Source organism: Amblyomma mixtum, chromosome 6, assembly GCF_055824585.1.
Source record: "Amblyomma mixtum isolate Tamu chromosome 6, ASM5582458v1, whole genome shotgun sequence".
Lineage (NCBI taxonomy): Eukaryota > Metazoa > Arthropoda > Arachnida > Ixodida > Ixodidae > Amblyomma > Amblyomma mixtum.
This window is the reverse complement of record NC_143017.1, coordinates 92937713-92950311: the sequence shown is the minus strand read 5'-3', so window position 1 is coordinate 92950311 and position 12599 is coordinate 92937713. Positions and strand designations below refer to the sequence as shown.

Below are 12599 nucleotides of genomic sequence, written 5' to 3'. Positions count from 1 at the left end.
TACTTTGTTTTCTTTGGAGCCTATTTGCCGGAATATTGTTGAAAGCGTGGAAGGAAAATGTTTTGGAGAATCAACAAAACCATAAAACAAAACTGGACGGGCTTGAAGCGCAGTCATTTTGTATCACATGCCTCGAACCGGAGAAGCGCTTTCATCTTTCTTTTTGTACAACCGATTGATACCTTCATGGTTACACTTGGTAAACATCCCATCTTGCCAATCGAGAACTGCGCTGGCGCCTGCTGCTGATCATTCCAAAGTGATCCATATTCGTTTTGAAACACGGAGACAATGCATTCTTTTGCGTTGACTGCCGACAGCGGTTTTTAGAAGCTAGCAGCCTAGCTGGCGCGAGTAGTCGGCCCTTATTTGAGTTGCTTGCAGCAGATTACTGGCTAACCGCATGAGGCGATAATTCTCAGCGACACGCCACGCTAGGGGCTGGCAGCCGCCGTACTACTGTCGCTCATCGCGTCGCTTAGTTTCTGAGTTTGCAGAAAATTTCGCCATCGCCCGGAAGCAGCTCGCGAGACTAGCCAACAGCAAGAAGTTTTGGGTCAGGTAACTTCCGATCTGGTTATTTTGCGAGCGAAGTATGTTTTTCTATAGCGGTTTCAGCGAAGAAGCTGCCGACAAGGTCCATATGCAGCCAACTCTCGCTTCGTCACGAATACAGTAGAAGGGGCGCTGTCATGATCCAAGAAAGGCCCATGTCTCTACCACTACTTACTAGTAGCCGCCGTGGTGTCTCAGCGGTTATGGCGCTCGGCTGCTGACCGGAAAGACGCGGTTTCGATCCCGGCCGCGGCGGTTGGATTTCTATGGAGGCGAAAATCTAAAGGCCGGTGTGCCGTGCGATGTCAGTGCACGTTAAAGAACCCCAGGTGGTCGAAATTTCCGGAACCCTTCACTACGGCGTCTCTCATAGCCTGAGTCGCTTTGGGACATTAAACACCATAAACCAAACCGAACCAAACTACTTACTAGTACTATCACCACAAAATATGCTCTGGCGAAACTGCAGTGCATCTCTTAGAAATGCAATGTATTACCAATGAGAGATTTTAATCATCGATTTTATCAATCTTTATGCTGATAACTCTTCAAAACTTCTTGCTGACACGAGGCGACTCAGAGATAAAATGGCGGCAGCCTATACTACACTGAAGACGCGCCATTCTGTCGCAAAGTTTCGTCGCTGCGTGCGGGTGTGCCAGCGACAACGGTAGACGACGCCTGTCGCCATCGTACGTCGCGTCGCAAGGAACAACGCCTCATGCGATTGCTTCTTTAACGTGATCTCACAACCGTACAAACATTTCTCACGTGTTTTTCTGAATTTTTTTGTTTGCAAGCTCGATAACTGCTAATTATGTTCCAATCTTCCCAGTGATCATGGCAACATACGAGCGCCAATTTCCGCAGAGCAGAAGGAACGGAAGTTATAACCGCGTTGCGTTGTTTTGCAACTGCACGAGATAAACTTGTTGTGGGCTTTAAGTGATTTCGCGAAGATTGCGGCATATCAGTTCTTCGCGGAAGTCATTTGCAGTATTTCACCTGAGAGACGAACCTTTCACAACACGCCCCTGACACGACACGCACGCGGCGTTCTCTGGTCTTTGTTCTCGTCGTCGCCGGGTTCAATGCTCGACCGCTGCGATATGCATGCAGCCCGGGCTTTCGCCCCTGCCCTCCCCTCCCTGGCGTCCCCTTTTCTTTTTCTTTTGTTTGTTTGCGTCGCCTCTAAGCTTCGCTACTGAGAGCGTGCAGCTTCGCTACAGCTGTCCTGCGGCGCCCATGCACAAGTGCTACACGGGCACGGCTGGCACGCGCGCATTGCGCGCTCAGCCTTGCCCGCAAAGTGCGCGCTAAGCGGCAGCACTGCAGCTGCTGCAGCGTCTCCGGGCGTTTGATAAAGTTCGCGAAGCCGCGCTAGGCAGAGTAGACGCTAGAGAGTTCGCGTAAGAGGCCAGGCCAACCAGTTCTATTGAAGGAGGAGCCTGCTGCGAAGTCTTGAAAACGAATGGTGGTCATGGGAACCAGGACTGTAGGTATTCTTTTTTTTTCGTTATTTTGCAGCGAATTTTTATCCTGATTTGTCAGCGAGAATGATGATCTTGAATTCCTTTGTCGCAAGAACAACCTTAAGGTCAAAGTGCGCCAGGTACAAAGTTAATCATACAAGATAGAAAAACTTCGTGGTACTGAGCGAAGAAATCCCGTATTTGTTTTGGCTGCATGATTCGATAGCAGGTAACTGAACATGAGATCGTGTTCTTTTCGCTGCTGTGACACACCAGTTTCCTTGGAAGTATTTGAGTTGGACCTCTCTGAGTTCCGGTTTCTAATAGGCGCCGAGATCCAAGATTTCCGTGTGCTTCGCTGCTGCCTTTTTCACTGGAACCCCTGGTAAAACCTTCTATAGTAGGATACAACTTTAAAAAAAAAGGAGTTGCGAACACTGGGCCGTGGTCCGCGGCGTCCTGTATTACTCCGCTGGCCAATTGCAACTGTAAACGAAATCAGCTTTTCAATGTTTGACTATATCAAACAATCCATGTATCATAATTCTAGAGCTGATAATTCTTTATCTTGTGATAAGCTTCTTGTTTATCCAACAAGAAACGTTTAAGCAGCGGCTACTTTTTTGTCGTGGAGGAATTCTGTGCGCGGAGGCTGAATCTGGGCGGCTGAATTTTTGCTGCATTCTATGGAGCTGCTGCAGAGCGATGGGGCTTACCTGGATAGCACCTTGTCGAAATGAATGCCAACGCAAAATAAACCTCTCTGAAGACGTCGAAACACGTCTTGCTTCCTGCTCAGGAGCGCATATAACTAAGCGTGCGACCTGAATCGAGCAACCGTCGCACTAAAAAGATTCGCACAGAATTAAAGCACACTTCGTTATGCACCTACAGCTGCCTTCGCCGGCGAACGAGCATGAGATAGCAAGGAATAGGTTCCTGTCCTACTTTCTTGTAATGCTCCGCTGCGCTGCGCATCCTATTGCATTTCCTTGCCCCCTTTGCACGTAACGCTATCGTTTAGGTGTCATTTGTTGTTGTGCGCATCCCACTACGAGCATATTTCGTGTTAAACGCGCTCTATGGCCCGCTTCGAAAGCGCGTTGCATCGCACGATGAATCGTATGTATTCGCAGCAGCCGAGGCGACAAATGCGGGATGTCTGGGTGATTAAATCACCGAACACCGTATAAAGCCAGTGAAGAAGCAAGCAGCCGTACGACTTCGCGCGATTTCTTTACTGTCCTTCCAATCGCGTTCCTATTCCCTTCTGCAAGTTCGCGACCTTCACGACATTTGTGCGCGGCCGAACCGCAAAGAGCAGCTGCTTGGCAACGCATTTTTTCAAGTCTAACTTGATATTAACGTTGCGAAGAAGTTAGTAGAGAAGAATCTCAAAACGAGCCATCCATAATACTTGCATGCTTGATGAGGCTTTATGCTGCGCGGGTGTCGCAGGCCAAGGACCGAAGCTCGCATTTGCTCGCATTACAGTACCCGAGTATTAGTGTGCTATGCCGACCTAAGAGGCCGCCTCTGCGCGCGCAATAAGTAACCTTGCTCTACCGAGATGGCAGCACCATGCGCACAGATGAAACGAGCTCCATTGATCAATCTTTGTAGTTTGCTCATTTCTCATGGCGCGCTGATACTCGTTCAAAAATGTGACCCATAATAATTAGACCACCATTCCTTCGTAATAGCTGAATGCTTTCTGACTCTGTGTAGTAATCCAGCAAGGGTTTTATTTAGGCTCAGAGGCGCTGTTAAGGAAGAGGCGCCTCAGGCCAGGCAGTTGCGGAGCTCGGCAGGCGATGTCTGGCAGTGGAACGCCTCGCCGAACTCTGGCGTAAGGTCCAATGCCGAGTTCATCTCGGTCCACTCAACGCTCCTGAGGGCGCTGTGGTCCCTGTCGCACCAAGACTTGTCCACCATGCGCATAAAGAAGAACTGGCCGTGTGAAAGCCTCCAACGAGAGTCTAAGGTCCGAGGAACGTAGAGGTTCTTCTGGTCGACGCTGTTTATCATGGACCTCAGCGCCAAAACAACACCAACGCTGCGCGAAGTAACTGTGGAAGGCCGCGAGTGCAGCCTGCGGAAACACTGGCGTACGGCCATGAGGTTCTTCATGGTAGCTGTGGTCCATGACATTTCGGCGATCAATAGGTCCCACACGAAGTTGGCGATGTTCGTTCCGAGCCAAGGAAGGTTGTGCATCACTGATGATTCCGAAAGATGAACAAGGTCCCGATAAAAGGACGTGGGAACGAGGAGTTGGTTCCCAGCAGATAGGGTAAGGTGGTGGACCCGGGACTCTGGAGCTCCGAAGACGTGCATTTTCGTCTTCTTGTGCATAAGCCGGTGTTCGTACTCGAGCATCCTGAAGTGGTCTTCTAAATAAGCCTCAGTCAGGTTCGGTGGATGGTTGTCAGCCGCTGCGTACTCGTGCGGGAGCAGTAGCTTGAGGCTCCTGAGGAAGGCTTTGGCCGCCAGGTGATCGCCGGCGGCGAAGACGCTACTGTTCATGACCATTTGGGAGATCGCCTTGGTGACTACATCGAAGATGGCGTGGATCTCCCAGCTTTTGCCTATGTTGGAAGACATGTCGGATCGGAGCTGCTCCCAGGTGTGCGACAGCTCGTGAACGCTGTGGTTGCAGAACTCCGCTTGACTGCCGCTGGCGTCCAGGGAAAGCTCACGTTCGAATTGGCTGAACGAGGCCAGGACGCTGTACACGACGATGAAAGCGATGGAGGTTGGCTGCTTCGACGAATTCGACAGGCTGCTCATGATGTTTCGGAGCAGCGGCTTGCCTTCGACGTCAACTCGGTCGATTTCACGCAGGTCAACATACGCTGCGGCGAGCGCGTTCTTCCACTCGACTAGAGACACAGATTCGAATAGGTCGGCGAGTTCTCCGAAGTCACCGGTTCTATTCGTCGCGTTTCCAGTTTTCTGTGTCCCCAGCTCGTTTCCGAAGTGCAGGAGGTCATTTTCTGATACGTTGCAGCCGATCTTATGATTGAACTGCTTTAGAACGAGGCTGATGCAATCAGTGCACCGGCTGTAGAGCTCCGTTGTCGTGTGAACCCTTTCCGTGATGGCGATATGCGTCGTAGCATTGTTGAGGGCATTGAGGATAACTCTTTTCTCGGTGTAGATCGTCGTCGGGAGCCGGTACTGCAATGACATCTTCAGGAAGAAGCGAAGGATCTCACTCGCTGTCATGGCCTCCTGGACGTAGCCCCTGTCTATGACAATGGACGTCAAGTTGCGCAGGATCACTTCCTTCGACCAGGGCATCGTCATGCAGGTCCTGTGGAAAGCGGCCAGCGTTGTGGCAGCCGGGCTTGTCCACCTGCTTGAGCCGGCTCCGCTCAGAACGTTCTCGAGGAGCCTGCGATGCACGTCCGGGAGCGTGCTCCGGTTGCGACTGGCATTGTAGCAGACGTATCCCGTGAAATTGGCGCACGGGTTGATGCTGTTGTTGATGGACTGCACGAGGTGTCGGGCGCCGTCGGCGCAGCAAAAGGACGTCGCCTTGTGGTGGCCAGTGGAAGCCAGTACAGCACCGGACACGTACCAGATGACTAGGCCGAGTACCAGCGGCGTGAAGACGGCGAGAAAGATGTTGAGCGCCGGCGGCAGCGAATTCAGGCCGGACTCGTCGAGCGGGCGGAACGACTCGGTGGGCACGTCAGGTACGGGCGAGCCCGTGCCTCCGAAGGGTCGCGCCGAAGCGGTAATGACGCGAATTCCGGCGTCAGTCATGACGGCCGTCATCTCTTCGCGCGAGATAGCTCAGGGGGGTCTTAGCTGCGAGTTACGGCGACGAGCTGAATGCGCACCAGGCCTTTGGAACTGGCAAGAAAAAATGCGCGAGACGCGTGGCCTCGCCTCCCCTTTCGTCATCTTCGCTGGAACGTACACTGCTGCACGCATGTCAGGGTGAAGACAATATCACTGTGACACTAGCAATCCAGGTACCGTTTGTTGTACTTATTTTACTCGCGGAATACACTTAATTCGGGAGTGAAATGAAGATAAAACTTCAAATCGGTTCTTAAAAACGGCCTTTTCAGCGGAGTGGAACACGCTGGCACCCTTCCAAGTGAAGAAGGAGAAGGAAGAAAACAACTTTTTTGGGGCCCGGTGCTAGGGTCTCGCAGGTCGTTTCATAACCGATTTTTCCTTTCACTAACTTTGATTCACGCTAACAAAAAAAAAAAAAAACAAATGGCGAGTCAGGTTTTCGCTATGTCTCGTAGGTCCTGCGTCGCCATGTTTTCGCGAGAAAACCAGCTTTATTAAAGCTCCTATCCCGATTTCCGGGACGCGTATTCGCCAACTGCAGCCTGTACAGCCACAAGGCTTGAAAGCGCGGTGAATTGATCACGGTGACTGAAGATTGTCACTGCGCCTTACCTAAAAGGGATAATAAATCCTCTTAAACGGCGTTATATGCCACTAAACGTCACGATTTGCGACCTAAAAGGGAAATAATTGAAACAAATGAAATTAAAAAAAACAATAAAACTACAGTACAGAGAGCGGAGTCGAACGGCCGACCTTCCATACGCAAAACGAGCCTCTAATCCACTGCGCCATAGAAGCGATGTCAAGCTGTCGTTCTGAATGAATATTTATAACCAGCCTTAATGTGGCTGCTACCTGCCGGTGGGAGGTGCTGTCATCGCTGGCTGTACCGGCTGCATTTGGCGAACACGCTTCCGGGACACGATGGAAGATTATTAGGAAGTCCAGTATCGTCGCTCTGGAACTACGGCGCCAAATAGTAAAAGAAAGTTCAAAGAAGGAAAGAAAGAAAAACAGTATTGAAAGCCACAACAACGTGAAATAAAGGGACATACGTTAGAGGCATGGGAACTTTATGAAGGCGTCTCTGAAGAAAAATAGTGTTAAACTTATGGGCCCACGTTTAGTGGTAGTCATTTAAGTTGCTCTGAAAGAGGCTGCTAATATTCATGCGATGTTCCTAAGATATTAAAGGGCGCAGCTTCAGGAACATCCTCCAGAAAGAATTTTTGTAATGCGTTTTGTAGAAGCTGAGTTATCGCTAGACAAAAATTTGAATTTCAGCCCCTTCGCGCCTATCCCTTTCCTCTCGTAACTTTCTGCACGCTCACAGATCGGCGCTGCGTCGCCGGCTCCACCGCCGACGTGCGCGGGAATTCCCCGGGGGGCGCATCTTCCTGATCCACCGGAGCGACGCTGACTGGCCGCGGCCATGGTACCTGTGTGACGCCTGAAAGAATTTAACCGATAGCCATCTGTGAACAGTATTCGCGGAAGTATTCTCTCCAAACCTAACCGTGCATTACCATTCTTCAGGCTCTTGTCCACGTCTGTAACGTGCTGGGCGAGGCCTGGTAGACGGCCGCAGTAATGAAGAGCCCCGAACAGGGGACTGAAAGTGAAATAAAATTTATTCTCTCTCTCTCTCGCTTTGAGACCCGCCAAATAGCGGAAGCCAGTAGCTTTTGGTCAGCTAGGAGAGTAACGTGCGCATCATCATTCGGATTTTGATGCTGCTTGGATGATGTGAATCACGGCACCAGCGAATGATTCGTTGCACTGCAGAAAAGCTGTCATAAAATCATCATGTTGTAAGCATTCTTGTCGCTGTTTCACCTTCTTACTTCCTGAAGCTGCAAGTAAAAAGAGAAGGAAGTAAGATATAAGGTTTGTGCGCCTGGACCGGGAGGAAGTCTCCGGTCAGCGATATTTCTGGGTAACGACTGAAGAGTCAATGTACTGACAGAGAAGCGAAAGCGGCTTGCGCGCTACAATGCACACAATCTTTGCATTATTCCAAACCGCGGTGGCAGCCATTATGGCAACGCCTCATGATAACCTGTCTTTAGTCTCCAAAGGAGGAGGATAAACTTTATTTTCGTCGACAAATGTAGCTGACGGTGTGGGATTATAGCCCCATCAAGTGACCATGAGCCCGTGGCGTTCGGCGACTTCTAGGGCTCTTGTCACAATCCGGATCTGTGTGTCCGAGTCGGAACTGAGCAATGCGGCCTCCCACTGGTCTGGATTCGAGACTCCCTCCCTCGAGGCTTAGTCTCCACAGAAATATGGGACCTACTGGCATGGCATAAACAATAATCTTCACATGACGGGATTGTAACCAGCACCGTGATGACCGATATTCACGAACAGAAATTTACAGACAGCATTTCTTTGCCGCTTTTTAAGTCGAAGGTGCTCAGAAGCTAAAAAAATATTGACTTTGAATTGATTTAAACGCTAGGGGCAGCAGTGATCCTTTAATTTCGTATCTCTTTTTGATACCTATTTTTTGATACCTATAATAGTAGCTTTATTGAGCCGCAGGCGGTTGTCCTAATCTTTTTTAACCCCCTGTTTTTGAGAATGACGTTTCGGCGCAGCAGGAAAGCACCGGCGAAACTCGTAGTTAACACGCAATTCCCTTTGTCGCCGCGCGTGATCCATCCAACGCGCCGGTAATCGATCTCGGGTGGCCTGTGCCTCTGCGCACGCGCCGTCCTTCCATCGTTCTCAATGAAGCACACGTGTTCATCATGCGCCCGGGCAATGCACACACGTATATCCGTGACCGGACGACGCTGCGTCGCGTTTCGAGGTACGAGCGCAAGAGCTGCGTCCTCCGGTCTGGTCTGCCTGACTGGAGTCTGGGACGCGCCTGCGCACTCTGTCATCCTGGTTCTCCTGGTTGTCATGCGGCGTTGTTTTATGCGTAGCATATTGCAATCACTCAGTTCAGCCCTTGGGCGCGGCCGGGCAGCCACCAAACCACGTGACGTGACGTCACCAAACCTTGTTAAAAAAAAGGAAAAAAAAAGAACGGCTGAGCATGGTGGCGGTTGCCACCGCCCCGTTTCAAAGGGGGCGCTCCTAGCCATCCATCCATCCATCCATACGTCACGGAGGAAAAGCTGCTGAGAAAATCAAGTGCCGCCAAACAATACCTCGCGCAAAAAGACCGCGCAATATGCAACGCATTCTTGGCTTAACCAAGCTAAGCCTGGGCATCTTTTTTTTCACACAGCTACCTAGAGGGAAAACTTGCGCTGCGATTGTGCGCGGTCCGTCGATCGCGGGAATGCCGGGAAGAGTGAAATTGGCGTCGTCTGGTTTTACTTGCGATTGGCCAAGAACCAGGACCCGTACTCTGGAAGCGTCCACTAAATGCAAATGTTCAAATCATCATCATCGTTGCAGTCATAACTTCAACTACGTCCACCGCAGAGCAAAGCCTCTCCCAGGCTTCTCAAGTACCCCAGCTCAAATAATGCCCTGCTATAGCCATTTCCTTTTGCAAAAAATGCACTCCGTTACGCTATGAGACCATCGGATATCCGCGCTCCGCGCGGTACATGCCCATGCACTTGGCCATTTATTTTTCTTAATTTCACGTACAACCCATCGTTAACTCGCATTTGCTTCTTAACCCACTCTACTCTCTCCCTGTCCCTTAACGGTGCCCCGGTCATTTTCCTTTCCACTGCTCGCTGCGCCGTTTTCAACTTATTTTCAAGCCCTTTCGAAATAGACGTTGTTCAAACTTTGCGCATTATCTTGCTTCAAAAAACGGCAAAACTCCGCCGCCACTGTTAGTTGGGTAGCAGCTCTCGCCGGTTATAAATCTAATGCAGTGGCCTGTTCGTGTTTTAGAACTTTTCAATACGAATCGGAAATGTTTTCAGTACAGGTTCTCGAATATTCACTTTTGCCCCCAATTTCTGAAGTTATGGCAAGTGCAGTTTCAGCTTAGACGTCCTAACAGGAAAGACGAGTCCCCTGTCGTCATGCACGCGTCACTTCCGCATTTGGGGCGCCAGCAAATCAGCGCGGACCAAATAAAGGCCCTGAATTCGGCGGCAGAAATACCCTTTTTTTTTCTTCAGGCAAAAGTTGACGTTAAATAACAGCAGAGGCTTTTAGCATACCGGGAACGTGTTAGCGTAGACGTATACCGTTTCACCGGGCGGCTTCTGCGCACGCGCAGTGGTAAAATTTTTTAGACAGTCCATAGACTGTCCATAGACTTCTGTCTATAAAGCCTATAGACTCTCTATAGACAAATACTAGAGAAGAGTCTATGGGCGATACAAGTGTTATAGACAGTTGATAGACAATCTATAGATTTATGGTCATATGCTTTTAGTAGACTTTTGTCTATAGACAGTCTATAGACTATGAATAGACAAAGAAATATCTATACGAAGGCACTAGAGTCAATAAGAAGTGTATAGACTGTCTATAGAACATTTTTATAAGGGGGGGGGGGGGGGGGGGGGCAGGCGGCGGCGCCATTGCGCGTACGCAGATCGACGATGACTGGAGTTCACTTGCCCTTCACGGCAGGCATGCTGTCACACAGTGCGCTGATATACTGTGTCCTATATGGGCATCCATCGTTAATAGCAACCTATAATTTCAGGGTGGATGTGTTTTGATGGAACCCCTTTTCTTCCTCTCTTTCTGTCATTCCTGCTCTAATGCATATATTCCGTATGACGATAACGACACTTCCGTCACACAGCAAATCAAAAAATGAGCGTTAAAATGCAGTATTACCAAATGCTCGTGGTAACTGCAGGGACCATTTTAAGATATCAAAAATAGCTTGAACGAACACGAGGCAACTCACACAAGCGCGTGTGCGTCGCCTGCTGTTTGCTCCGACTCTTTTTGCATCCTCTTTGGTAAAACCTCATGTTGCTAAATCACTAACCATCGCATTCGATTTCACTCATCCGGTTGTTTCAGGACAAAGCTTCATTTGAAGCACCTTGAAGAAGGCCTCATGCGCCTGAATATTTTCTTTTTAGAAAACCTGGGAAGCGAAGAATGACAGCGGTAAATAAAAAATTGGTTTTTGAGGAAAGGAAATGGCGCAGTAGAGCTGTCTCACATATCTCGGCGGACACCTGAACCACGCCGTAAGGGAAGGAAGGAAGGTGGGAGTGAAAGAAAGAGGTGCCGTAGTGGACGTCTCCGGGATAGTGGAGGTCGCAGGGAGGTCTCCGGGATCCCTGCCGCGGCGGCCGAATTTCGATGGCGGCGAAATTCTAGAGGCCCGTGTACTGTGCGATGTCAGTGCACGTTAAAGAAACCCAGGTGGTCGAAATTTCCGGAGCCCTCCACTACGGCGTCCCTCATAGCCTGAGTTGCTTTTGGGCGTTAAACCCCAATAAACCATAATTTCGACCACCTGGGGATCATTAACGTACGCTGACATCGCACAGCACACGGGCGCCTTTTTGTATTTCGCCTCCGTCGAAACGCGGCCGCCGGGGTCGGGTTCGAACCCGCGTACTCCGGCTCGGTAGACGAGCGCCTTATCCACTGAGCCATTGCGGCTGGTAATGACGGCGGTAATTTCTTGTTTTCACGCAAGTTTCGACCACAGGCTGTCTAAATAACTCCGGATCCCTCCAATGAGCAGCCTTGGGGCGTTGAACTCCACATACCGTAAATTCCAGTTTCATTCAACAGAAATGTGCAAAGCAGCTGCAGCAAAGCAGTCAGGGCGTGCCGGCAGCTACGGGAAAGTTTAGAATTCTCCGCATGAGCGCACGTGTCCTGTGCCAAGTGAGACAGTGCATGTCTGTGCTTGCGTTCATATCTTGTGACGCCTGCAGATATCAAGGAGCGGCAGATATCTGCAGAACCGTGAAAAAAGAAGCTGAAAATAAGTACAGTAGTGATAACAAGCGCAGACATATTGGGTTTCGGCCATGAACTCCAGTCTAGCTGCATCGCACAAAAGCCGACGGCGGAGATTGCGTCTCGCTCTTATGTAACCTCGCGCCGTTTTATTTCACAACCCTGTACGTCCAAGACACCGAGCTAGCCTTCATTCTCCCCTTCTATTCAAAGTAATTTAAAGCTTCGTTGCTTGAAATATGTGCTCGCTACTTTCTCTAAATGAAAGTTTTCCCCACGCCACGCTTTCCCTCATTCCTTTTCCTTCGGGCGAGGTCGTGACTTCTTTAATAGCATCTTCCAAGTAAATTCAATGCACGGGAAAGCTTGAGCAACAGTGGACTACTCTTCTTAGAAGGGGCAAAAATTTCCTATCTTTTTTTTCTTCTTCGAAGTTGTGGCCGTTCAAACTAGCATAGCATGAAAACCGGACCATGGACCGGTTGAGCGATTGCTGAAGAAATGACACATGCACGCAGGGAGCATTTTGGCTCTATTTTGCGCTTATCTTGGAAAATGTTGTAGAGAAATATTCATTGCTCGAAACCATTAATGGTGGTGTGCGTGATCAACCGGCCTAATGTACTCTTTCGGACGTCGACATTGAATTTGACAAGAGCAGTAAGGAAGGACTTCAAGAGGTGGTAAACGCCTATTTCGCGTCAAGCCATCAGAAAAAAAAATGCTCAAGACAGAAGTCAAAACAGATACACTTTTTTTTTCAGCAAGCGAAAGCTTCCGCATAAGGTTTTCATGCCTACAATTAGTATTTTCTGCAAGTATTACTTCATCTGAATTTGCATCCAGGCTCAGAAAACTCCCGGTTTAGGTTTAGGTTTATTGGGGTTT

The 12599-nt window shown here is 49.6% G+C and overlaps 2 protein-coding genes across 5 annotated transcripts in view; one reads left to right on the top strand and one right to left on the bottom strand.

Annotated features, from left to right (window-relative positions):
- LOC149339704 (sclerostin domain-containing protein 1-like) overlaps positions 1–3521 on the bottom strand; it is a 32175-nt gene extending 28654 nt beyond the window's left edge. Inside the window, exon 1 of the mRNA XM_089548389.1 lies at positions 3449–3521. Within this exon, the coding sequence (XP_089404515.1) occupies positions 3449–3506 (58 nt within the window). The 5' untranslated portion in view covers positions 3507–3521. The remainder of the gene's footprint in view (positions 1–3448) is intronic.
- LOC149339703 (sodium-dependent phosphate transport protein 2B-like) overlaps positions 1–12599 on the top strand; it is an 82964-nt gene that overhangs the window by 14496 nt on the left and 55869 nt on the right. The gene's annotated exons all lie outside the window — the stretch shown is intronic.